This window comes from Boleophthalmus pectinirostris, unplaced genomic scaffold (assembly GCF_026225935.1).
Source record: "Boleophthalmus pectinirostris isolate CB_2022bp ecotype Guang Dong unplaced genomic scaffold, ASM2622593v1 HiC_scaffold_17, whole genome shotgun sequence".
NCBI lineage: Eukaryota > Metazoa > Chordata > Actinopteri > Gobiiformes > Gobiidae > Boleophthalmus > Boleophthalmus pectinirostris.
The window spans coordinates 10,202,196-10,229,867 of record NW_026571115.1 but is presented as its reverse complement, the minus strand read 5'-3'; the positions used below and the strand labels follow the sequence as shown (position 1 = coordinate 10,229,867).

Sequence of the window (27,672 nt, the reverse complement as noted above, 5' to 3'; positions counted from 1 at the left end):
TGATCCAGATATTTCTATACATCTTTTTCTTAAAATAATGCACAGGTTTCAATCTTAAAAACATCTTTATTTGCAAGTGATGACTACATAACATTTCTTACATCCAATAGTAGGACATAATGTCAGACTATCACATGCAAAGCAAAGTACATAGCTTATTCCACAGTCTTCTGCAATGTGGGGTAGGTTGGTCAGAAAATGGAAACTGCATTCTAATTTCTGCATTTTAGCTATTTACTGGTATTTCTCCCTTTAATACATCTGCTTCCTTTCTGGTATTTTTAACAACATCTTTGGAGGGCAAGTCTGAAGAATGCCAAAGCCACTATTGTACGCTACACCTGTTTTTAAATAAATTAAACTTTGCAAGACTCTGAACACAAGAAAGTTAAAGATTAGAAAATGGACAAAACAATGGATACAATCATTTTGTCTGATATGCAAGAATTGGATTAAGCAAAGTTAAAAGTGCAGTGGCAACATAACATCCCTATATGGTTCTCTATTAAAAGGGCCCAAATTACACTATTTTCTGATCTATGTTACAATGTTGTTTCCTCATCAAAACATACCTGGAGTTGTGTTTTGTTTCATTCACACATGTATAACACTCCAATCCTGCACATTTATGCTGAGCTCTTCTGTCAAACCAGAAAACACCTTGTGATGTCATGTGGCAATGCAGGAAATGCTTCACTGTGTTTTTAAACTTGATGCACCTTCACTAGAATCATTTGGGTGATTTCAGCCTTGGAATTGCCGATCTCTATTGAACTAAAGGTAAAGGAGGATAAGGTAAAGGAGTTGTTGAACTTGAAAACTACCACTTCATGACATCACAAGGTAGAAAAGAGCATTCTGACTCTGCAGACAGACTAATAATAAAAGATTACTCAACGTGTGTGAATGAAACAAAATATAATTACAGGTATGTTTTTGATGAGGTGACAACATCACTTAAAGCTCACAAGAGTCAGTGTCGTGTAATCTAGGACCTTTAAGACTTCACAAACTATTAGCTGTCACAAAGTGCAGTTAATAAAGCCACCATCACCATTTGTGGCATATACAGACTTCAACACATATGTCATAGCATCTTTCTTAGCTTTACACTGAGCAAAAAACCTGCCAAAGTGCAAATGGAATGAGAAAATAAGCCATTGTCTCTGATTGGTGCATAGAGCAATGGCCAAATAGAATGACGTTATTAAAAGGGAATTGTTACTTTACATATATTACATTAAGTCATTAAGTGCCCATCTGCGAAATTGCATACCTCTTTTCATTTTCTTATTTGAAGCTGCGGCTAAACTAATAACGCTAAAGGTGCACTGCGTAACATTTCTAGTGTAGGGTCTGCCAGCTGCTTGTCTCCATGGAAATGTTATTGCTTTGTCTAGAGTGTTCCATAGTATAGATTAAACTTATCCATCACACGGTAGACAAGCAGGTTATAGCACTACACTACATTACGGTTCAGATCTGTGGAGAGTGGCCCCCGTTCACAGAAGGAATTGTATTTTTGAGCAATGGAAACACTTGTAATGAATAAATGCCAGATGTATGTTTAATGTGGAATAGTAAGCATGGAAAACTCCAGGCAAAGCAATCACATCTCCGTCGAGACAATCAGATAGGAAAGTTGCGCAGTGCACCTTTAAATTGTACACAGAAACAAGTTACAGATCTGTACATTTTGAAAGTACACAGTATTTTAAGACTAATGCATTTAGGTGGTAAGACTGCAAAGTTAAAGCACAGGTTGTATTTGTGATATGAAGTACAGTTAGAAATACTCCAGACCTACACCGGTTAAGATTGTCACAGTGTTACTACTATGGAATCACACTTGAAGCCATTAGTTTAAGTTTTGTTTTTTTGTTTTTGTTTTTTTAACTAAATAAAGGAATGCAGGATATAGATACTAGACCAGTGTTTCTCAAACTGTGGGTCCAGGTCTTTTTCAAGCTTCCTTCAAATTATATCCATTGTGATTTAAGTGCATTTTTCTTAGCTTAATTTCATTTAGCTAGTTACTGAAGAGTTCAATAGCAAAAACAAATCTTGGTTTTGGAAAATTGCCACAACCTTTTCTTTTTGTTACCATCTTCTAGAGAGATTATCAATAACAATAATGTAGTATAGTGGACCAAAAAGGCATAGAATAATATTTTGATGGTGGTAAAATAACTTTGGGTTTTGAAAAGATTACGCACCTAAGAGTAAACTACAAAACTCCAATGATTTTCTTCACTTATCCGTTTTTGGCAAAGGAACTTTTACAATGAATTCACTTCTTTATAGTTATGGGGTTACAGATGCTCTGTCGGCCTAGTTACTTCACCCACTAACCCAGAGGTTGGTGGTTCAATCTTCATGTCTGGAAATGCATACTACTGTAATGTCTTTGAGCAAGACATTTCACCCATACATCGAGTACAGTTTGAGAGACACTGCAATAGTCCCAAATACAAGCATAAAATAATGGAATGCTTTCTTTTTATATATAAATGTTACATATATAGCTTTTTATACCATTTATGTACAAACAAATGACATTTTTACCAACACATGTAACGTTTCTGTTGGTGGATTTATGTACAGTACTATTATTCACATGTCTACATTCACCATATCGTTCTAACTGACCAAACAGACAGTAAGACCAATGTAACTGATGGCTTTTGAACCAGGGGCAAAATACACACATTTATACTGGAATGAACAGAAAACACGAACCAGCTTTGTTCTGCCAGGTCACACAAATATTACAAATAGGCCTGTCACTATAATGACTATATTGACTTATAGTTCAATGAATGATAAATGAAACTGTATTTTTTGGAAATCAATATTTGTCCTAGGTACTTTTTCTTTGTAAAAAAAATTAGGAACTTTATGCTATTTTTCTGTGCTATGATACGATTAAAGATTGTAGAAGGTAATTTTCTTTAAATTATATTTTATGATATATATAGAGAGAGTGGGATAATACTGCTCTAGGGTTACTGAGTCGGTGGTATAAATTAGTTTCAATATTATCATTTATTGTTCATAATTTCCTTAGCAATATATCATATTTCAAAATACAACTGCACAATATATAACAAAATATTGAATTTAGAATATTGGCTGACACAATAATCGAAATATATTCTTCAAAGTAAAATTGACAGAAAGGTAAATTTTTTAATTATTTTCCTTATTTAGTCTTCAATTAGTCAGTGTTAAACTGTCAAAATAAAAACTTGACTAATAAATAACAGCATGTATATATTCTTTTTTACTTAACTGAACTTACTGAGTCAAAGTATGAGATAATATTACAGCAATATCGTTATCTCAATACAAAACAAGTATCGAATATCTTTTTTTTCTCATTCCGTGCAGCCCTATTTCAAAACTTGTTACGGTGACAGGCCTAAAGTTACAAGAGAATATTTAACACTCGATTTGTGATTGTAGCTGGCGTCGGAGGGTGAGGGTGCGCCTGTGAAGCTGCTGCATCTGTTGCATTCTGTCCCGTTGCCTCGCCAGGTTTTGGGGCATGGGGTAACGCTGGCATCCATAGAGAAATCTGTAGGGTATCCGCACGTGGCAAGCCGTGGCTCTGCACCTCGGCTGGGGCATTGGGGGCAAAAGCATCCATCTCTTCCTCTCTGCGCAGTATCGGTAGGCTTCTTTGCGATACTGCTTGTCAACGTCATCGCTATTCTTCCATCCGCCGATAATGAACACATCTTCGTCAAAGTGGCAAATGGCTGCTCCTTCGATGCTGGTTACCTCTGGAGGCAAGCTTTCCAGGATCTCGTCGGAAATGCGAACGCTGATCTTTTGTCTCGCCATTTCGTCGCGCACGGTGTAGCTTTTCGGACAACAGGAAGCAGTGTGGTAGAAGTTTGTAGACGCCACTGCCATCTGGAAAATGCAGTAGTTATCAATGAGCGGCAGTGAGTCTACATCTTGCCATTGCCTACTTTCGGTATCATATCGTGTTGTCACGGTTTTTAGCCCATCTTCGTTGTCCGTGTCAACCGGGGTACGAGCTGTTACGTAAACAAATCTGTCTTCTACGCTTAGCTTTAACATCACGCAATATTTTAGGGGCGGATTCCAGATTATGCCACTTATCTTGCTCTGGTTCGTAGACGCTAACATCTTTAAACCCAGGACTGAAGTTCCCATGCCCTCCGATGCTATACAGGATATCTTTAATGCACGTTAGCCCAAACGAATGCTTACGAGTTGTCAAGTTGCTAACCTGCTCCCACGTATTGCGATTCGGGTTGTATCTTTCCACAGTCTTTGCAAACCCGGGCTCCATTGAACCAGCTACATACACGTGAGATTCGGTAGCAGCAATCGCGTGCCCATCTAGATGATTGTGTATGTGTGGCAAGTTCACCCACCTGTCTTCGTATATGAAATAACCAACGCATTCACTTAAATAGTCCCCTCCTTCTGAAACTCCGCCCACTACCATTATAACGTCCATGTTTTGACCAAAGCGTGGTTGGAAAGATGTCATGTGCGATGACCACAGCTCCATATCGGCCGATTTAAGATTCTCAAAGCGGATTGCGTGCCCCTCCACTGCTTCGGACACCAATCTTAGGCAAGCTTCATTTGACGCTACTAGCCTCTCGTTTTTCACCACTCTTGTCAAATACGTGGGTTTGATCTGCGGTAACCTTAGCAGTCGGAAAAGCTCTTCAAAATACCGACTTCTCTCCTCTGAGTTCTTCTGTACCCATTTCACGACAGCTTCGAATAAAACTTCCTCGGAATCTACAGTTATCTCCGCATCTGAAAGCCAGTCTCTGACCAAGTGAAAGGGAAGAGTGTAGAACTCCTCGTCCTGGATAACCTTATGGAAGTTTCGACGGATCATATCTGCCGCTCTTAAAGCCAATTGGTCCAAAGTGTACATGTGCGCCAGGCTATGCACGGCCACGCAGTTGGTTAGACTCAGTTTCTTCTTCAGGAATTCTCCACAGAAATCCTTCAGCTGCACCAAAAGGAACCTAAATATGTAAAGAAATAAAGAGCATTATATCAAACAAGATGAGAACAGGAGCTTCAGTTCAAATAAAAATTATTATTTGGGACTATTATTATTGTTATGTTATTCCGGTTTTTACAAAGAAAGAAAAGAAACTGGACTCGTGCCTCATTACACATGCACACAATTAGAAGAAGATTTACTTGCGTTTTAATTGTAAATGAATCATGACACAAAACTTCACTAATTAGGAATGCAATTTGATGATGCAATTTGAGCAAACAAGTTTCATCATCAAGAATTCCACAGTACCTCTCCCTTTAATTGTCAAATTTGTTACAGTCAAACAAGCTACAGTTTTTTGTTGTTTTCTGTGCGAGTTTAGTAAACACTAGTTCTTTGTTATTTGCTTGTTCTTCATTTAGGTAAATAACACTGCTCCTTGTGACTGTTAAGCATGAGATGATAGAAAGTATAATGAACAAAAACAATAGATTCAGGATACAAACAAAACTTAGGCTACTGAATGCAAACTAAGTAAAATATTTAAATGTATTTACTGGCTTGGGAAAGAAAAAAACATCAACAATTATTGGAGATATCTTAGGAGGACTGTAGACTGTGTGCGATGTATGCTGGAACACTTCATCCAAACAATACTCCAGAGAGTGAAGACGGACACCGGGATGGATTTGAGGAGCTTTAATGCCCTTTCTTGTATCTTTTGTTTGCCTATCCTTTCATCTGTCTGTTAATCTATCCTTTCATCTGGTTATCTACAACCGGATTTGGATCATATTACAAACTGAAAATGACACACATATAATCAGTCTATCTAATCAAGTTAATAAAGTTAATTAACATCAAAACATTACATATCAAGCAAGGAAACAAATAAATATTGACAAATCCACCTCTATCACAGGTGCAGACTTAAGATAGGTTAAAGGTAATGCTCTGAAGCTACAGCAGTTAGGCCAGAAGTAACAGCGTAACCAGTAAAAACATTACCATGGTGCTCCCAAGGACCCCTGATCTTAAATTATACTGGGGAATTTACAACACCAATAGTTTTCTCATTTATTTTGACCAGTTTATGCTTAGAATTGATTCATTCTTCTTTTCCCTACATTCACACAGGCTGTTGAACTTGATAGCCTACTACATAACTGTATTCCTGATCTTTTGACCTGTGCTCAATAGTCCAATGGCGGCACAGAATGTCCAGCTCAGCCAATAAAAGGAAAACAGGCCATTCAAACTTTATACGCTATTGTTTACTTGCTGTGGTTGTTATTGTTGTGACTGTTTTGAAAGCACATTGAGCCTCTTCCTCCAGGGATTAGGGCTGTTTGTAGTAGAGTCATTTGTATGTGTGAGGATGACACCTCTTACCTGTCTGCGAGCTCGAGTACTTCGTGCACGTTGCAGGTGCTCACGCGGATCTCCCCCGTGTACATGTACTGAATCACGCTCTCCACCGTGTCTGGGTCAGGCCCTTGCTCCGAGCTCCACTCCTTCATCTCGACCCGTCCGGAAATGGACTCGGAGAACTGTCCACTGAGCAGCGGGGTGAAATAATCCGTGGCCGCTGCGAGGACCGACCGATGCGCGGAGAACTCGCAGCTGTGTATCATCCCCGAGCCGGATCCGCTGGAAAAGGCCAGCGTCACGTCGCAAAACAAGCCCTGTTTTCGCTGCTCGTTCTGCCTCCGGGACAGCTCCGAACAATGCGAGGACGAGCTGAAGTCCTCGGCCTCTTCCGCTTCTCCATCCGCGGCGAGGGCGCTGGGTGTGCCGCCGCCAATACTGCCGCTGCTCCGTGCCGCGTCCTCCGGGTTGGGGGCCGCTGTCGCCATTCCGCTGCCGCCGGGGCTGGAGGAGAGCAGGGGAGGTAAATGGAGCAAACTAGAAAAGGAGAGGAAGCGACATACGCAGCCACACATACATAAAGTCCACGCAGGACAGTTGCGCGGCGCGTTTGCTGTTCGCAGCTTCTTCTGATTTCTGTGGTTGTGGACAGCGCGAGGGGGCGTGGGCACGGGACGCAAACACGGAAGTGCTATGAGGACGTAAGGCGGAAGTGTGAGCTGGCTGCAGCTGGATCATCTTTTTTACACGAAATTTCAAAAATAAAACCTTTTGTCTGTATAATGCTTTTGTGTAGCCTAACCATTAAATCTGTTTATTCATGAGACAGGGGCAGTACACAATATAGTGCATTAACTTTAACAAGGAGAGATGGATTGTGCCAGGCTGTAGCACTAAAGCTGATTTCCACCTATAGCCCCTTGTGCATGTTTTTATAGGTTTCAATTTTGTGATGCGCTATCCTCACCGCTAGAAAGCCAGGTTTAACCACTGCTGTTCTGAATCAGGTAATTCAGTTTTTTAATGTATGGTCCTCTTGCATGCCACCAGAAGTAGCTTTGACAGCTTAACCATTTTTTTTGAAACCTTAGAAATAAACATTTCAGACTATTACCAATGGAAAATATCACATATTACATATTATAAATTACATATTACATAAACTGTTAAAGTGTGTCAGATAAAAATAAACAACAAAAAAACAGATGCACTGGAGTTTCTGGAAAAGTGCTCACCACACCTAAATGCAAATTGACCACAAAAAGGTGTTAAGGCTGCGGTTATTTCGCAACATGTGCCTCACAATCACTGCAAGGAACAAGGAAGTACAAATATATCATTCCATCCATAATTTAAAAGTTATGCTATACCAAACTGCTTTTTGTGAGCTTTAAGTCATGTTATAATGTTACCTCATCAAAATTATACCTGGAGTTGTGTTTTGTTTCATTCACACATGTCTGAGTGACCCTTTATTATTTGTCTGTCCCAGACTAATAATAGTTTCCCAGACTAATCACAAGGTGATGCACCTTGTTACATCAGGAAGTGGTAGTTTTCAAGTGAACAGCTACCTTTTACCATTGGTTCAGTAGAGACGGGCAATTCCAGGGCTGAAATTATCCAAACAGTTCTAGTGAATATGTATGTAGTTTAAAAACACAGTGGGGCACTACTTCATCATTACATCATAAGGTGGAACAGAGTGTAATCAGTTTAAGAGAAGAACTCAGCCTAAATATAGAGTTTGTGTGTTAAACATGTATGAATGAAACAAAACACAACTCCAAGTACATTTGTGATGAGGAAACAATATTATAGCATATATCAAAATAGTGTAATATGGGCCCTTTAAGACAAGTCCGATGAGCAATGTTGGTCAGATTTATTTATTTTATCCAGTTATGCACATACGAGTGACATTTAGCTTCCCTTATCAATTAGTACATAGGCACATAGAGTTTACATGGTTAAAACAAGGTACCAACAATAATCCAGGTTAAATTAAATTGCACTGTTACAAATAATGCCCCATCTTTTACATGACATTTGAATGAAATAACAGCATTTTGGTCAATACTACATATGTCAAGTTTATGCACAGTTACACACAGAATGGCTAATTAAAATTCTCCACAAAAAAAGGCCACAGTAAACTTGACACCAATTTACCCATGTTATAAACATTACAGATATAATTTCAATTCCATTTGTGGTACATTATAATAGGTCTATATTTTTGTACCATATTGTATATTTTCATTTTTAATAATATAATCTATACATAAATAAACACTATATCTTGTTATGATACTATAATGTTTGATGAACAAAGAACTTCAAATGGCACAACAAAGAGAAATACAGAGTTTGAGGTATAGACAAATAGACTTAGACAATATTCACAAGATAGACATACTCACAAACACTGTTCCCCTTTAATGATAGAATATTACTCTTTTTTTAGCAGCATGTAAACGTTATAAGCATCTGGTCAAAACTAATATTACTGTTTATTAATATCTGGAAAATAAACAAGGAATATGTCTGAAAATATTCCAACTTTATGGGTGACTGTGGTGGCGGTCAACTTCATGCATTTATACAATTACTTAAAATCATGTAACCAAAATAAACATTTCTACACTATGAATTATTCTTCCTCTTTTTTATATATATTTACACATTAATAAAATAACAATTATATTTTCTTGATTCTTCACACAGTCTATGGTTCTTCACAGTAGCAGTTTGGGCAGATGCGGTCATTGACATTGGGGGTTTTACATGGACATGTGTTCAGGCAGCACGTATGAGATGTCGTCCCATGGGTGGCGATACAAGCCCTGCCTCAGCCTCTTCTGGTCCAAGTAGTGCCCTGGTGAAGTGGAAAAAGGAGGTTATTATAGTCAATAGTTTCACACACAAACTCCTCATATGTTCTGATTTTATTTTTTGTTTGCTTTATCAACTTTTTTAAAAATAATTGGCAGTTATAAGAATAAGCCTAATACAATCGGTCTATTTATTATAATTCACTATAATATTTGGATACTATAATAAATTGGTGGATCATTAGTTCAAAGCACCAGCTAAATTGTGTCTAAAAACAATTTGAGTGCATGCTTTATAGCTGGTCTATTTTACAAAATCTTCCCCAGGGTCAAATTTTTGGAGGGCCATGGCTAGATAAATGTGCAGCACACAAAATATGCCCATTAGGATTAACATAGAATTAAACCATGTTCCAATACTTACAAATATAAGAAACCACAAACATAATTGTGAGTGTTACGCTTGCCTAAACCAAGAGTAAAATATTTTCTTAATATTTGTAAAATACAGTAGGTCATGGGCCACATGAGGTCAGTCTCTCTGGAAACGTTAACATTTATTTAAATAATCTAGCAATCAGTGCAACCAAGATGTCTTCTTTATGTTAATAGCCAGTGTGACGTCTTACCAATGAAGCCCATGCTGCGTCCAAGGACAAAAATGCCATTCAGAGCACCAATTTCCACAAACTCATCGGCTTCATCCCTGTAGTGAACAGAAGAAAATGATTTAGAATTGATCTTGGGGTAAAACTAAAACACATATCCATCTATCTGTCTATCTAGCTATCTATTCATCTAGCTATCCATCTATGTCTACTTATATCAAACTAAACTGATCCACCACAAAAATGACACAGATAATGTTTAAACATATATACATCACCACCTTAGCTATAGTTTAATAGGGATGTAAGGAATATAATAATAATTGCACAAAAATATGTAAAAAACCTAACCAAAAATAAAAGTCTAACCTTGTGAATCCTCCACACGTCCGGAGCAAGTCCACAAAAGCCACACCAATGAAGCCATCTACATTCAGGATGAGGTTGGGTTTCTGAGACAAAATACACACACAGCAACTTTAATATTGATTTTTTATTATTTAGAAATTTATAGCGGCTGTGAGAGGATAAGGTAATAATTCTTGCCTTGGACGTAGTGATCTTCTCCACGTCGAGAGCGTAATCCAGGAGCTGTGTCGAGGGAAAGTTCTGCTTCACAAAATCCTTCAAGATCTGGACCCTCATATCAGGATTATTAATCTGTAAAAATGTAAATGTATGGATATTATTTATTGGCACTGATGGAAGAAGTACTTGATTTTGTTACTCAAGCAAAAGAACAGATAAACAGACCAAAACATACTCAAGTGAAAATATTACATGAAAAAAAAAAAAAATGTCTTGATTAGTTTAAGTTTGCCACAAAAATTGACTGAGTAAAATGAATTACCAATTTAAATTTAAACCATTTTTGGAAGATTACACATCAAGTTTAAATTTTATTTATTCTATTTTCTTTTGCATTTTTTTGGAGTTATTTTATTATAGGCTATATACTGTAACTGATAGTGTAATTTTGCATTTAATTAAAGGTGCACTGTGTAACTTTTTTGTTTGGGGTCCATTACCTGCTTGTTTTTATGGACATGTCATTGCTCTGCCAGGAATATTCTTACAATTTATTCAATTACAGGTGGTTTTACAGCTCAAAAATACATAGAAAAACAGACATTCTGACTATGAGCAGGGTTTCCTCTCCACAGATTTGACCTGTAATTTGGTCTGGTTTGGTCTCCATAAAGATAGAAAGATTTAATGCCATACTGTGAAACATTCTAGACAAAGCAATAACACCTCCATGGAGAAACGCATTTGATGGACCTTCCACCAAAAAAGTTACACAGTGCACCTTTAAACTTGATACTGACCGACTTCACTCTGTGTCCAATGCCCATAATTAGCTTTCCGTCCTTCTTCATCTTGTTCACAAACTCCATCGGTAACATGCCGCTGTCGAAAGCTTTACTGAACTGTTTGGCTGCAGCGTCCAGGGCACCTCCAAAACGATCTCCCTGAAAGGAGAAAACAAAAGAACAAAAAAGAGAAGAGAAAAGTGTGAGTAAAAGAATGAAAGAATGAATGAAGTATAGAAGCCACTGATGTAACATGGTGTATTGAGACTTTGCAGTGACATGAAGCTGGGAATGTTTCTACATGTATGTGCATTAGCAGAATGTTCACCAGTTACCATGGAAACACAATGTAAACAATAGCAAACACTGCCAAATAAGAAAAAACACAAATGTGATTTAAACTACACATTTTCAGGAGTCATCAATACGAGCGTTCATGGTCCTGTTTAGGCGTTTGATTTTCAACAGAAAGGTGAGAGTGACTAACTGAAAAACTGTTGCTTCTAACAGAGCGTTACTTTCATTTAGCTTCACACCCCCAGGGATTGTGGATGACATCAGCTTTCAAGTAATCAAAACAGTCAATCAAAAGACAGTGTTATAAATATGGCTTGCAAGATTAACCACAATTTTAATCAAGGCAATATGAAAATCAGGTTAATTAAGTTGCAATTATTTATGCCACAAAACAACTAAATGTTTCCTCTCATGTACAAAATGATAACCGTGTGTACATATCCTCAAATGAGTCAGATTCTTTAATAAACTGAACTGTAAAATAAGATGATGCAGAGAACAGGATTGTGCTGTGGAAGGAAATAGTCAAAGAAAATGCAGAAAACTGATAAGGCTACTTCTAAGTGGTTAAGTTAATTCCTAGTATTCACATTTCTCAGCATAGTTTTGGTATTAATAGTTAGTAGAAATAATAATAATAGCAATAGTAGTAGTAATAGTAGCAGTAGCAGTTAGTATGTGGTCTTTACAATGTTAGCAGTGTCTTTATATATTAACCCGAGTGCAGATTGGTGATAATTTTTTTATTTATTTTTTTAATGGGCTGAAGTTTCTATCTGATTGTGTCTTATGCTTATAGGGAGTCTGTCATTTAAAGTGAACACAAATAAAAGTGCAAAGGTGATGTACTCATGGAAACACCACAGGATAAATATTTTGATAAATGATTAAAGAAGTGATTTTAAAGTTTTTCTCTTACAATGGTGAGGAGCCCGGAGGTGAGACTGGAGATCAGGTCTTTTCCAGCCCGAGCACAGACGATTGTGTTGTGAGCTCCAGAGACAGCAGGTCCGTGGTCTGCAGTCACCATCAGGCACATCTCGATGAACTGACAGGCGTATCTCGGCAACCTGAGACAAAAAATAGATTTTTTATCCTGGTTTTGCAGACCAGGACCACAAGTATTGATCTCTTGGGTGAAATTAGGTATATTCTAATCCTATAGTATTTTCATTTAAGAGTGCCCCTTTTTGTCAGTCTGGTTTCCTATATACATTTCTCAAAGCTTGGGACTGACTCTAATAAATATTTACCTCAAATATAACACTGAATAAATACAATGATTTTTCACATTGAAGTTGGTAATTTCACTTTTTGCAAATTCCTTAAAGATCCATATATTGGACTGACCTTCTCTGGAACCACAGCAGACCCAGTGTTCCTCCAAGTCCGATCTCAGACTTGAAGACTTCAGTGATGGGCATCCCGGCATAGATCAGCTCCTGGCCTCTCTCGTCACAGATACTAGTCATAAAGGACGCAGGCTTACGAATCAGACCCAACTCCTAACACACAACAGGGTAATGTGGTTAGCAAGATTCAAGATATCATTTAGAACAAATTTCCCCTTATCACCTTTAATCCTGGGACAAACTCCACTTTCCAAATATTATGACTATGTCTAAATCCATAAACTTGAATCCTGTGATATCAAGGACTGGGCTTTAATAGAAAACCACGTTGTCCACATTTTGACAAAAAAATGTTCAACAGAAAATAAACAGTAGTTCTATTATAGATCAAGGTCTCTCTTTTAGCACTGTTACTTATGGGACTGAGTATTTGATACTCAGATACTAATCATTATGAAAAGTAGTATAGATACTCATTTGAATAACATTTCTACCACTGTCTGTAATACTCACTCTGGCCCAAGAGTAGTCCATTGGCACTGTGGGAGGAGGCATCTCTTCAGCAGGTAAGATCACTCCTTTGGCTACGAGGTCGTCATACACAGATCTAAACAGGACAAAACATACAGAAGAATAAGGAACACACGATCAAACTGGGCTTGAACCTAGACCAAGCACTTTACAGCAAAGTAATAACTATGTAATACAGATAGAGTGTATAAAGTGGACTGAGGGAATGTGACGTCACCTATAGATTCGGCTCCAGGCAAATGAAGCGCATCATGTAGAATCATGTAGAGCGGGTTAATGTGAAAATTTTAAGACCAAATGACGAGGCTTTTTGCACCAGTCACAGAGAGAGGGGTGACATTATTTCAATGTAAAGTAAAATTGGAAACAGAGTCCCTTCCTATCTGTAATGCACATAATGCATATATACAGTTTATGGTAATAGATTGGCAATAGCAAATGCAATAGCATGTAACTGGGACTGCACAGGACAAATATGTTTTCATATTCAACTTTGGGTTAGGATTGAAAGGCGTATGAAATATTAGACTATGCCTTTCACTGAAGCATAGTTAATATTTTTTCACTTCTTTAGTTTAAGAATTTTGGTTAAGTTAATAATTGTAATTCCTGGTTGAACATGAGCAGCAAATGTTGACACATGTAGAGATATCCCATTACTGTTACCAAAGCAACCAAATGAAAAAATATGATAGTTCTTTTATGTTATCAAATTAATGTTTAAACTGTCAGAAGTGTCTTCTTTGGAATAATCCGTTCCGCATTTTGTGTACTGATTACATAGAATATAAAGGTGTAATACGTAAATTTTTGTGAAAGGTTCCAGACAAAGCAATAACATTTCCATTAAGAAAAGAATTTGACAGGCCCGCCACCAGAAAAGTTACACAATGCACCTTTAAGAACTCAGTGGTACCTTCGTAATTTTGACTTTTTAACTCAATCTTTCCTCACAACCGTAAATTGCTACCTGTTATATGTATTTCTATATAATTTAGTAATAACCAGGCTCACTCACTTGATGACCTCTCCCAGTTCATCAAAGCTTGTAGGTACAAACGCTCCAGCCTCTTTCAAAGCCGTGTTCTTTGCTACTGCAGTTTCAGAGGCCTGGTTGGCACAGGCACCTGCATGGCCAAACTGGACCTACATTTAGTAAAGAAAAAGTTCATAATTATTTAGTTAAACGGCCCAGATTACACGGTCTGATTTATGTTATACTAGGAATGTTGTTTCCTCATCAAAAACCTGGAGTTGTGTTTTGTTTCATCCACATGTTTATACACATACAAGCCCTGCGTATTTAGGCTGAGTTCTTCTCTCAAACAGAAAACATGACAGGACATCATCACATCACAAGGTGGAACAGAACATTTTGATCTTTGGAGATGTAGACAGACTAATAAAGAGCTACTCAATCATGTGTGAATGAAACGAAACACAACCTCAGGTATGTTTTGATGAGGTAATAACGTTCTAACATGGCTTAAAGCCCACAAGAGTCAATTTTTCATAAGTCAATTTAACAATTTCTCATTCTGCCTTACCTCAGAGGCAAACATAGTGGCGCAGGTTCCAATACACCAACAGACCACTGGCTTTGTGATCCTGCCCTCTTTTATAGCCTGGCAAATCTTGTACTCCTCTGTTCCTCCAATCTGAAGTAAAAGAAAGCAAACAAAAACAAAACAAAAAAAAACCCTGATGAATTAATAAAGGCAAAAATATGGAAAATTCAGTTGTGTACAGTTTTGATTGGATATCTCACCTCTCCCAGTACCACAATCATTTTGACTCCTGGAGTGTCTTGGTATCTCAGCACATGGTCAGTGAAAACAGAACCAGGGTATCTATGGGGAAATTACACTGTTTAAGTATAAGGGTAAATAAGAGTTAAAGGAGTTTTAAATGTCATAAAAACAAAATAAATAAATAGAGGGAACTGGGTAGCATTTCCAGTGAGCGGTCTGCCACCCGATATCTCCATGGAGATTGAATTGCTTTGTCTAGAATGTTCCACAGTATAGATTAAACCTATTTATCATGAAAGAGACAAGCAGGTTACAGCACTGCATACATTTTAGATTAAACGTTTCAAGCCATAACATGACAGGCAAAGCAATAACATCTCCATGGAGACAAGCAGGTGATGGACCATCCACCAAAGAATTTGCACAGTGCACCTTTTAATAAAAAATGTTGTCCTGTTTATGAGATTTTTTCAGTATCAATACCTGTTCAAATGAGTATATAGTTTCAGTACTAGTGTTGGATAGAGATTTGTCTTTTTTTAACAAACTAACAATTGGTTCTACTCTTCACATCAAATTTTTGAACACTACATAGATTTTACTGACCTGTCACCCCCAATGGCGACCCCCTCAAACACGCCGTCCGTTGTTCTGGAGATGATGTTGTTGAGTTCGTTGGACATGCCACCGGACCTTGACACGTATGCCACGCTCCCAGGACGGTACAGTTTAGATGCCAGGATATTGTCCAGCATTCCCCCTGTGTTCCCAATCTTAAAACAGCCTGGCTTAATACCTCCAACCTGGAAAGAATGACACAAAAATCACCTTAGATATTTTTATTTATATTGCACTTTACGTTTCAAAGACAAACCTTGAAATGTTTTAGTTAAAATAAATAAGTTGCTGCGCCTTGCTTTTACACCTCTATAAAAAGGACTTTGGTGTGCGTTTTCTGTTTCATTTGATTGTTGGTTAAAATATCCCACAGCATAGCAATAAAACTTAGGCAATCAACAATTTTAATTGCAATATGCTTTCCAAAATAAAATGTCTTTGTCTTATATACATAAATATGAAAGAAATAAAGTGACATATTGTATAGCTCTTACAGTGGCTGGTCCAATGATGGTGACACCCTTCTCGTCTGCAGTTTTGATGATCTTCCTTGTGTGAGCCTCAGGGATTCCCTCAGCAATTATGGCAATGGTGCGAATCTACAATTTGAGGAAAGACACAAATCTTAATGTAATAGCAGAAAAATTATGTTCTTACGTTTGAGGAAATTCTAGTCTCTAGTCTCACTCAAGCATTTGACGGTTTTGTTTGTTTGTTTCAATTTAAAAGGACTTTATGTAAAATTTGTTGTCATTAACTCAGATTTACTTACTGCTTTACTTTACTTTTATTTACTCAGAGTTATATTTTGATATAACCTGTACTGTTTTGTGTTTGAGGCTTTAGTGCTCAGAAAATGGCTGTTTTCATGTACCCCTTTGTCTGCCAACACCTTTGTAGATACTTTTTGGGTTTGGACTTGGTTCATACTGGTAGGGATCAAAACACACATTGCCATTTCTATTGCTACAAAATCTACAGCTTGCTTTGGTATAATGTCAGTATGAAGGTTTGATCCACTGATGTAGACTACATTCAGTCCTGTTCTATTCTTAATTTAGTCACGGTCTAGTCCAGGTTTAGTTCTGGGTTTAGTCCCATTTTAGTCCCAGTCTGTATGTATGTGGTGTATGAATGGGTCTTTTACCTGTGGATACTGCATGGTTTCTATGGTGCTGTCGAAGGCTGATCTCAGAGAGGCAAAGTTGATCAGGACGTCCACATCGGGATGCTTCTTCATGGCGTCACTCATGTTTTTGTACACGGGCACCAGGATCTCCTTATGACCCCAGTAAAACTTCTGCTTGTGGTCACCGCTGTAAAGGGGAGAAAAATTATAGTGATTCAATTGTGCAGATCAATACACAATTATGACAACTGAGAATCTTCTTAAAAAAACAAAACAAAACACAACAAAAAACACTTTTGGAGTGGGGGAAGGGTGTTCCACTTCCTAATATGACATAATGACCATGGCATAAAAAAGTATTTTATATGTGCTTTTGTGTATCAAATAATAGTTTCATAAATTGATAGTGCTGATTCCCTGCCTATCAAGCTTTTAACCTCTACACATTTTTACCTCCGCCAAGGAGGTTATGTTTTTGCCGGCGTTTGTCTGTTTGTGTTTGTTTGTTTGTTTGTTTGTTTGTCTGTTAGCAACATAACTCAAAAAGTTATGGACCGATTTTGATGAAATTTTCAGGATTTGTTGGAAATGTGAAAAGGAAGAACTGATTTCATTTTGGGGGTGATCCGGAAGAAATCCTGGATTCTGGATCACTTTGAAATTTTAGTTAACTTTGTGGTAAATGGGGCCAAAAATTTTGTTTCTCAATATCTCGGTTAATTATTGACCAAACCCCATGAAATTTGACTCAGGGATGGACAATGGGATCCTCTTTCATATTCCAAAGGTTGATCCGGATCTGATCCAGTAGACTGATTTTATCGCAATTTATATAAAAAATGGGGGTAGTCCTTGGCGGAGGTCTGCGCTCTATGAGTGCTTTTCTAGTTTGATAAGGTAATTGAAAAAAATAAATCTCCCAAATGTTCACCATATGTATAATAACAAGCCTTATCATTGTAGGTCACAATAATTACGAGCTGATAAAACCTACGTGAAAGGGTAGACCATGGCTGCGACCGAGGGTTCAGTCCTGGAGCAGACGTAGTCAAAGTCCATCATACCCTGTACAGCTCTGGTCTGCATCCCCCACACTATCGACTTGGTCTGTTTGGAGAACAGGGTCGTTGCTTTAGCTAGGAAAAAGAAAAGAGGAATAACTGAAAAGAAATGCTGTATTAAAACCAACAATGCTTATTAGATGTGCTACTACATTTCGAAACTATTCTTAAAATTAGACGCCATAAGGTCATTGTTGGGGATGATGAGAGTCAACCATGTTTTTGCAGTTTACTTGTTATCACCAGTTTTCATTTTTGATGCATTAAGTACATGTTGGGTATCTCTGTCTGCCATTTTATGTACATGGACGATTTTCTCATCCTTATGTTTATTATTTCTAATCCACATTAAAAGAAAAAAATTATGTCATAAGGTGTTTTTCAATGTCAAAACAACATGTCAGTAACCTACTGGGTAATATAAAATAAGAAATAACAAAACATAATCATGAATAGATGAATTGATTGCAAAGTCTGGATTTAGTCAGCAGGGGGCGCTGTTATACTTTAACTACAACAGTTCTCCAGATATTGACCCCCAATCATCAGCTTCTTACCTACAGGCCCCGCTGTTTTAGACTTAACAGCTGAAGGTCCCTCCACTCCTTTGGCTTTGTTTTCAGAAAAAGATGCGGTTCTGCTTGATGCTGGGGTCTGGCAGTGAGAAAAAGAAAAGAAACTATGAATTTTCAATCTTAATTACCCAAAATAAGGCTTCACTTTATACAGTTACACAAGCTTTACACCAATTATTAATTTCTTTGTTATATATCCATATCCAATAACATTAGGTATTTTAACTGGATCCAGCAGTACTTCTTTCAAAGCTGGACCATAGTGCTTAATATTTGTACTCAACATTCACTTATTCAGTATGTGCACATATCCACTTTTGAAAGCCTTCCTGTTACACAATCTTAATGGAGCCTTCAGGCAACCAGCAGCAGACCATGTCCGGCAAAGCACTTATTCATAGAAGTCAATGACTGTGGTTACACGCACACTCAAAATCTCATTATTATGCTTTTTTTTTTTTTTGTTTTTTTTAAAGATTAAATTGAGATGTAAACAGCAAAAATGTTTAATTTCTTTCCAAGCATGATCCCTCTGATTACTCAGCAGATTTTCTGGATTGCATGTATTTTAAACAATCTTAAAGGTCTAGAAATCATATAATTATAATTACATTTTGGTGTGCATGTAAACTAAGCCGCTGTGTTTTAATCATTTATTCTATTAGCATTTTAATCCATCATGACCATATACAAAAAATATTAAAAGGCACACTATGTAACTATTCTGGTAACTGTCTGCTACCTGCTTGTCTCATGAAGATTATGTTGCTTTGACTGGAATGTTTCCCAGTATGGCAGGTCTTTATTGCAAAAAAAAAATAATAATCCCTTGATAAACATGCATTCTTTCTGTGAGCAAGGTTGTCTCATTTTTAATTGTTTTTTTAATTCCATGGAATCAAACACGTTTAATCCAATAACAGTGAACGTTACGGGCAAAGCAACAACATATCCTTGGAGAAGTAGCCACCAGAAAAGCTGCATAGTTTACGTTTAGCGATTTTAGAAGAATAATAACTTCTACTTTGCAACCATACTTGCAGTCAGTGATTTTTTTTTTTAAGTAGTCAGAACATTAGTTGTAATACTAGAGGTTCCAGTACTGGCCATTAGCAGCATGGTTTGAGCAGTATAGTTGTTAAACATGTCTTGCACCTATGGCACAAGCCCCTTAATAATTACTGTATCTTTTTATTTTTTCTCTTAATATATAATTAATACATAAGTTCAAGTATAAGTATAAGTATGACATTACATAAGCAATTATAATTATGTACTTGTATATCTTGTTCAAAACGCTGCTTAACCCTGCTTGACATGTTTGACCAAAATTTTTTTTGGGACTGTGCATAAAATGTAAAAAAACTCAATAATAACTGTAAAAAAATAATAAGGTAATAATAATGTATCTTTTGAAAGGTTGGTTCAAGGTAGTCTCTTACACCATGGACTTATTGTGTACTTGTACCTGAAGTACCACAGCTTTTGTGCTTTTTTGCAATAATATTGATACAAAGTAACTTTTAATAACTTTTAATAACTTTTACAAAGTGTTCTATCCACTCTAGTCACGCATTCGCCAAACACTAGAATGGCAAAGTTAATATAAAAACACATTGCCAGCCTGATTTAGAGTGGTACTGAGTTTCTGCTTTTACCGATGAGGCCCCGCTGGTGTTGAGGAGAAAGTTGGCGGTGTGGGCGGCAACCGGGGGCAGGTTTGGGATTGGTCGGTGCCCCAGCGCCATGCCGACGATAGCCGTCATGTGGGTCTCTGTGCCAAACACATGAATGGGGATCCCTGTGGTTTTTCCTGCACAGAACAAAAGGACCACGGACCAATTAGACACAATAATGAGACACTTGTGAAGTCTGCATAATGTACTCTTTATAACAGTACTTTCTCTTTACAATGGGAGAGATTTAGTGCCTCAAACTGGACTTAAAATTCATGATCACACTGTTTGAATATATATTTCCACTTCCACTAAACCACAATATGTCACCCCTATAATGGATGTTCCACAGTATGGCATTAAACTTAACCATCTCTATTGACAGAAGTAGGCAATGACTCCATACCATCTTACATCTCAAATCTATGGAGAGACAAGTCCACTAACAGTTTTTTTTTTTTTTTGTATAGAAAAGTTTAATGCCATACTATGGAACATTACATGCAAAGCAATAACATCTCCATGGAGACAAACACGTGGCGGAACCTTCAACAGAAATTAGACATTAAAAATAATTTGTATAGTTTGGTACTCAGGTTATTCATAAAACATATTATAAAATAGTCACATATTAAAAATCCATTGTTGTAACAAATGTAAAGACAAACATACCGACTTCTCCCATCACCCTGAGACCCTCCTGGTAGTTGGGACCTCCACGTCGCACAAAGATCTGGACCTCGTGCTCCATTAGCTGCTGCTGGAAGTCTTTTATAGCTCTCACAATCCCCTGTGAATAAAAGAATACAGTTCAATCTCTTGTGTATTTTATAATGTATATGTACACTATTTGATTGAGTACCTTGAATGTTGCTGCAACGTTAGTGAAGTTGGCAATGCTCCCCCCAATGATCAAAACTTTACCTAGAAAAATAAAGTAAATTCACTTTATTTGATGTGCACAACATTTCATATTAAGAGCAGGGGGTCATGCAACTTTATAGCTCATATACAATATTTTAAAGAAGCTTCATCTATCGATCAATTTTTATAGTTGAACATTAGAGGCCTATATTTGAGCAAAATTTATCTTGCAGCAGTATAGTACAGATATATTGTAAAAGAAGATCTTGAGGTCAAAAACTGTACTGTTTGCAATTATAAATGGTTTTACTGACCAATAATCAGGAAGTTTGCAGTTAGCATACTAGTTGTTAGCATTACTATGACTGGACCACTGCAAACTGTTTAAAATGAACCAGTTCTGTCTGGTTCAGTAAAAATCTGATACAACGCCTTTAAACTCTGGACTCTTGAATACAATACTATCACGTGAATCCAACTTATTACACATATATTCTGTCGTATATATTCAGTCGTTAAAGTAACATCCCACCATCTTTGTGCTTCTCCCTGGTCATGAGGGAGAGGATAGTTTTGGCGTAGTCATAGGTTTGCTGTTCACTCGGAGCTCCTGAATATTCTCCATAATTTGCGAGTTCATCCACTCCTCCCAGGTCACAGATGGTGTCACTGCAAAAACATAAAAGTATGAACTGAAAAAAACTAACGGTATAAGAATTAGATATCCCCTTTAAGGAATTTTACTTATTTTTACTGGTGCTTTAGTGCGTGTTGGTATGCATGCTTATGATTATAGTTCTGTCATATAAATACATTTGATTGCATTATGCCAGCAACATTTCTACTAAAGGGTTAAAGTCCAGTCTCCATGTGTAATCAAGTAAACAAACTAAACAATGCACAAAGGGAATAATTAGTCACGGCACATGCATCTGTCTGTCATATCACACAATAGGCTCAGAAGAACGCTAGATAGCCCACTGTGTCTCAAAGCTAACAGTCACTTTTACACTTGTTTTTAAGTGTAAAATACTCAGCATTAGTGTTAGCATTTAGGCACAAGTGTCCTCCAATCAAGTGATTTGTGTAGTATTTAATATGTTTTCCTTGGCATCCACTCACTTTCCAATGTCTTTAATGATCTTTAAATCTTTATTAATTTTAGCATGACTCATCAAAAACTCCATAGAGTTTGTTGTGTGTGGCCCATAGAGCTACTATAGCACCAAAATAAAATCTCTAAATTGTACAATAAATACAAAGAAGCAAGATTTTCAAGCTACGGCAAAAGCAATCCTGTTATATAGACATATGAAATAAGAGCTATTCTGTTACATCTACGAAACAGTGTATCTGAACTTAAGTTGAATTTAAGACACTACAAAAAAAACTATTATCAGTGTTATTTCTACCCTTATCATACATAAAAAATAAAATTTTAAGCTTGCATTAAGTAATAAAACTTCGAATGTGCACCCTGCAACTTTTCTGGAACCATTTGTCTCCGCAGGGACATTATTGCTTTGCCTAGAATGTTCCACATTATGATATTATATCCATCTCTTTGGAGACATACATATGCCATTTCCACTCTAACGTGTTCATCATTATTACTCCAATTGGAATAAAACATAACTCCATAAGATTTGGAAAGAAAGTATAAGGTTTTTAGGTCAAGACATACAGCAACCTTTTTCTATTTTGAGCAAACAGCTGAACTAGAGCTAAATTTATACTGCAAAGAAGAGTCTGGCCCCGGCAAACTATTCAAATGTTCAGCAAAAGTTAATGTTTTTGTAGTTTTTGTGGTTTTTTTTTTTTTGTAGTTTTTGTAGTTTGATACTGTACCTGTAGACCACTGAGGCTCCTCCCCCAGCCACCATGGTCCAGATTCGTCCTTTGGGGTTGAGTAAAGTGAGTTTGAGACTGGCTCCGCTCTTTGCATCCAGATCAGCGATGTACGCCTCCTACAACAGACACAAAAACTACAGGTCAAAAAAGGGGGGAGACCAATCACATACTTAATCAGACAGGAACTAGAAAAGGGACATTGACTATAAAAAAGGTGCTTATTACATGGCTGCATCTGTATTTATTTATTCCACATGCCTTTACATTTTGTTGGCATCAATTTAAAGAGAATAATTTTAAAAAATCTGACAATTAATATACATGTTCCAACCATTATGCCTTGTCACTGCTGGGATGAACAAAAGGAACAGGAAGAAGATCAGTCTTATAAAACCTGCTCCTATCAACTACAATGTGAAACTTCAATAAATAGTGGAATTGCAGTAAACTTTTAATTGAAAATGAATTTGTTCTTAGCCAACATTTATAGAGGTCTAATCTATATTGTGTGTAAGTTTTATAAGACTCTATAGAGACACAATATGTTGATCTCTGGAGTGGACATTTTTTCCTATGAAAATTAGTTACCAGGTAAATGTCTTCTACAAAATTGATCTATGATTACAATGGCTTTAAATATTGAGAGAAAGCCTGGATCCACCGCTGAGTGTCTTTTCAGAGCAAAATTGTATCAAAACAGATTCTTGTTGAAATCTCAATCCCTTATGGACCAAATTAGTCCCAGTTTGGGCACCACTGAAAACCGCTTTCACCTGTTTAAAAAAAGGTGACATTTTGAGGACTTTTGACTATTCAAAAAAATACAACTGTGCTGATTTTACATTATGCTAAAACCCACAGATAGCATTCATGTTTTGTTTACACCCTAGCTCTAGCAACCTGTCTGAATTTTCAGTCTCGAATCTTCGACTCATCCCTCAGAGGTGGCTCAATACGTTTGAGCTGTTGTTTGTGACAGTCAGAGCACAGCTGTTTGCGTCCTGTTAAAAAAAACAAAAAAACTCTCCAATCAAAGTCGCCTGCTGCCCCCCCTGCCTTTTCCCCCATCTCCGCTCTGCTCTCTGCCCAATTAGAGGCACACGTCTGGAGCCCTGTCCCAGCGTGCACCTAAAATCATCAACCACCAGCAACCACCAGGAACAACATCTGGAGAAGGTCTTTTAGCACGTGCTGATCTTGAGATTGTCGTTATCACACATCGTAGAATTTTTGGTTAGCCTAATGTTACGAGATTTTAAAGTGGGACTAAACAGCTAAACTGGATTTGGACTAAAAAAGATTAAAAGAGTGAAGAGTGACAAAACATGAAAAGTAGATAATGCTATTAGAACACGATATACATTGCCCATTGAAAAAGACAGAATATTTAGTTTTGAATTGATAATTTCTATGGCAATTATACTATTATACTAATTCTTTAGTATTATGAAACTCATTTATAGATACAATGACCAGTAGTGATGCTGCAGATTATTTGGTTGTTCCACTTACTTCTTTTGTTTACTTTTATACATAGTTTTTCCTCATTTTTTTATAAGGGCTAATTTATATCTATTGGCTTCAACACAGCGGATTTCCAGGGTAACAGAGTTTTTTGGTGTTCCATCCCGAACTTTATTATTGGCAAACTGTACAAGAGATTGATGGCACACACAGATGGTCAGAGGAGCTTTTACTGTAATTGAAAAGGGTAGTGAATTGTGGAGTTTCTTCTATAGTTGGATCAGGCCAAAAACAATCAATATTAATGATGCTAACAACTGTCAGAGCAGGATTTTGGTCTCTACAGATTAAATACAGGAGTTTAGTCAATGATAAGATTGGGGCTTTTTAACCCAGAGGTCTACAGCCAATCCTCGGCCAGTAAAATGTGTATAAATGTATGTAGTTTGGAGCAGAGTTCAGACTTTGGAAGGATAAATTTGACTATTTATTGTGTTAAAGGGGCATTGTGTAACTTTTCTGGTGGAGGGTACGTCAAATGCTTTTCTCCATGGAAATGTTATTGTTTTGTCTGGAGTATTTCGCAATATGGGACTGAACCCTTTTATCTCCATGGAGACCAAACCAGACGAAGTTATAGATCAGATCTGTGGAGAGGCAACCATGCTCACAGTCATAATGCCTGTTTTTCTAGGTATTTTTGAACTATAAACCCACTTGTAATTTAATACATGTAAGGTAGAGTTGTTTAAAGCTATACTGTGGAACATTCCAGGCAGAGCAATGACATATCCATAGCAACAGGCGATGGACCACCAAACAAAAAGTTACATAAGGCACCTTTGAGTAATAACAAATATGAAAATGGAAATCCATCAGGGGAAGTGAACACAACTACGATGTCTTCTATAGATACGACCACTTGCATCTTTTGTGTGTGTTGTGTAATATAGTTTAAAATACATTCTTTGCAGTGTGGTTTTCTACTCTACATGTTGTGTAACCAAACCTCTCCTGTACAGAAAGCTGTTGTATTGTCCTTTCCTTACCTCGGGATAGGCCTCTCTACCAAAGGGAGGGGGGAACTCAACATCGCCCCATTTGGCCTTACAGATGTAGTCGGCCGTGGCATCGATCTTTGCTGCCATGTCCAGCACATACACGCCATCTTTAGTCACCACTGAGGGAGGAATGAAAAAAAGGAACAATAAAATTTAATTCGCAATTTGCATGGACACAATTAACAAATCACAAAGGCTACAGTGTTTGAAGTACCATCATTTACTCCACAAATGACAAGTATATAAATAAACTGCGAACTCTGTAGTTAATAACTGAAATAGATGTGATAGTTGTATTAGTTAGTCCATTATATTTCAGCTGGATGTGTTAAGAATGTAATCTCAATCGCAGTGCTTCTTAGAAAAATCAGACAGACATTTTACACAATACGCATTAACAGATTAATTGCATACATAAAAATGTAATTAAATGTTATAAAGATTTTACTAGGACTGGAAATTGAAATCCAGTCACAAAATGTACAATAATGCATACATTTAAAAAAATTGAATTTCTTATAAAAAATGTTATATTTTGTATTTGTTGTATACAGGTCTCCAAAGAATTCTATCCATGGGTTTCAGAATGATGAAAGTTAAGACTTAAGAGAGTTAAGAGTTAAGTCACTGCAATCAACAATTTAAAACAAAATATTGAACCTTTTTATTGGCGAAAAGTCCTCAAAATAAGGATTTTGATGAGACAGCAGCAGAAAGAGTGAATGAGTGAGTTGAACATTTGATATTTTTTGGCATTTATTTGTAAAAATGTTTAATCTGTCTTTATCCTGTGTCTTGTTTCCAAAGTACTTTCTTTGTAAATAGTAGTTTTTACATGAACTCCCCTGCAGGTGTAGTTTTGTGAGTGCAGTTTGGTTCAGATACACAGAGATATGTAATAGTTTTTAGAGCTTTAGTCGACTAATCAGGCAGGACATATCTTTAGTCGATCAAGAATTACTACAGCCCTACTTCAGAGACAATCTGAAATATTAGTATTAATAATTAAATCTAGTACAGTATACTAATTAAATTCTTGCTAGTGTCTTGGTGATTTACACAGACGTTATATGATAGTTTAATCCCCAAAAAATCTTGTTCAGTGGTATTATTGTGCATGAGGAAGTGTGTGGTTTGAGATGAAAGGAAAATCCGGTCTCATATTTTTCTCTCTGAACATCTGCCAGAGGCTTGAACTACAGCCCAATTATAATATTATGAATACATCAAACAGCAAAGGCATCAATTATTCAATTAACTCTATCAGTGTTAAAAATGAACCTAAATTAACTCATGACTCATTATTTGAAAAACATATTACATAACAAACGCATTATTAATGAAATGTCTAATATTAATGGCTATATGAACTGTACGGCGTTTTACTGGAATGGTTTTAATGTTGTTATGAATATGCATGAATTATATTTGTTATTTAAAGGAGCATTATGTAACTTTTCTGATGGAGGGTCCGTCAAATGCTTTTCTCAACGGAGATGTTATTGCTTTGCCTGGAATGTTTAACAGTATGGCATTAAACCTTTCTATCCTCATGGAGACCAAACCAGAACAAGTTACAGGTCAGATCTGTGGAGAGGCAACCCCACTCACAGTCAGAATGCCTGTTACTCTAGGTAGTTTTGAGCTATAAAACCAGCTGTAATTTAATAAATGTAAGGTAGAAATGTTTAATGTCATACTGTGGAACATTTTAGGCTGAGCAATAACATATCCATAGAAACAAGCAGATGAACCTGAAAAGTTACACGATGCACCTTTAAGAGTTAAATGTTATGAAGCTATTTGTTATAATGTGGAAGACTAGCGATCGCTTTGTGGAAGCTAATGGGGCTCCAAATAAATAAAAATATACATTGTATTGTATTGTATTATCAGAAACCTACCCAGTGGATTGATCTCGAGGTAAGTGAAGAACAGGTCCTCATACAGGTTAAAGAGTCCAACAATGAAGCTGGCCAAGATACTGAAAGAAAGCGAAAAGTACATGAATTCATAAATTTTTGAATACAATTTAATATGCAATGAGGTTTCACGATTAATTATATCACTGGAATTACGAGGGAACGTGATGAATGATAATATAAAACAACAAGCCTATGTGCCAAAGTGTCAAAGCCTAGATGAATACAAATGGTTTAGTCCTAGTTTAGTCCTGGTTTATTCCTGGTTTAGTCCTGCTTTAGCGCTGCCGAGTCCTGGTTTAGCCCATGGTTAGTCCCAGTTTAGCCCTGAATTAGTCCCCATTTAGTCATATATTTTGAATATGTTAGTCATGCATGTTTTCAGGCATGTT

The 27,672-nt window shown here is 36.9% G+C and overlaps 3 protein-coding genes across 3 annotated transcripts in view; 1 reads left to right on the top strand and 2 right to left on the bottom strand.

Annotated features, from left to right (window-relative positions):
- The window catches only part of nkiras2 (NFKB inhibitor interacting Ras-like 2), a 179,088-nt gene that overhangs the window by 100,056 nt on the left and 51,360 nt on the right, over window positions 1-27,672 (top strand). The gene's annotated exons all lie outside the window — the stretch shown is intronic.
- LOC110161617 (kelch-like protein 11) lies at window positions 47-7,033 on the bottom strand. The gene is given in 3 exon segments (XM_020926402.2): window positions 47-4,081; window positions 4,083-5,024; window positions 6,398-7,033. Coding segments are annotated over 3 exon segments (2,133 nt in total). The 5' UTR covers window positions 6,949-7,033; the 3' UTR covers window positions 47-3,441.
- The window catches only part of aclya (ATP citrate lyase a), a 35,797-nt gene continuing 16,366 nt past the window's right edge, over window positions 8,242-27,672 (bottom strand). Inside the window, exons 6-28 of the mRNA XM_020926657.2 lie at window positions 27,263-27,342; window positions 25,347-25,477; window positions 22,831-22,949; window positions 21,515-21,651; window positions 20,981-21,042; window positions 20,791-20,908; window positions 20,101-20,255; window positions 18,425-18,521; window positions 17,801-17,942; window positions 16,825-16,993; window positions 16,172-16,276; window positions 15,666-15,862; window positions 15,077-15,158; window positions 14,856-14,966; window positions 14,327-14,454; window positions 13,291-13,384; window positions 12,776-12,930; window positions 12,345-12,495; window positions 11,144-11,287; window positions 10,362-10,475; window positions 10,185-10,267; window positions 9,837-9,913; window positions 8,242-9,251 (exon numbers count right to left, since the gene is read on the bottom strand). Of these exons, the coding sequence (XP_020782316.1) occupies window positions 9,157-9,251; window positions 9,837-9,913; window positions 10,185-10,267; window positions 10,362-10,475; window positions 11,144-11,287; window positions 12,345-12,495; window positions 12,776-12,930; window positions 13,291-13,384; window positions 14,327-14,454; window positions 14,856-14,966; window positions 15,077-15,158; window positions 15,666-15,862; window positions 16,172-16,276; window positions 16,825-16,993; window positions 17,801-17,942; window positions 18,425-18,521; window positions 20,101-20,255; window positions 20,791-20,908; window positions 20,981-21,042; window positions 21,515-21,651; window positions 22,831-22,949; window positions 25,347-25,477; window positions 27,263-27,342 (2,746 nt within the window). The 3' untranslated portion in view covers window positions 8,242-9,156. The remainder of the gene's footprint in view (window positions 9,252-9,836; window positions 9,914-10,184; window positions 10,268-10,361; window positions 10,476-11,143; window positions 11,288-12,344; window positions 12,496-12,775; window positions 12,931-13,290; window positions 13,385-14,326; window positions 14,455-14,855; window positions 14,967-15,076; window positions 15,159-15,665; window positions 15,863-16,171; window positions 16,277-16,824; window positions 16,994-17,800; window positions 17,943-18,424; window positions 18,522-20,100; window positions 20,256-20,790; window positions 20,909-20,980; window positions 21,043-21,514; window positions 21,652-22,830; window positions 22,950-25,346; window positions 25,478-27,262; window positions 27,343-27,672) is intronic.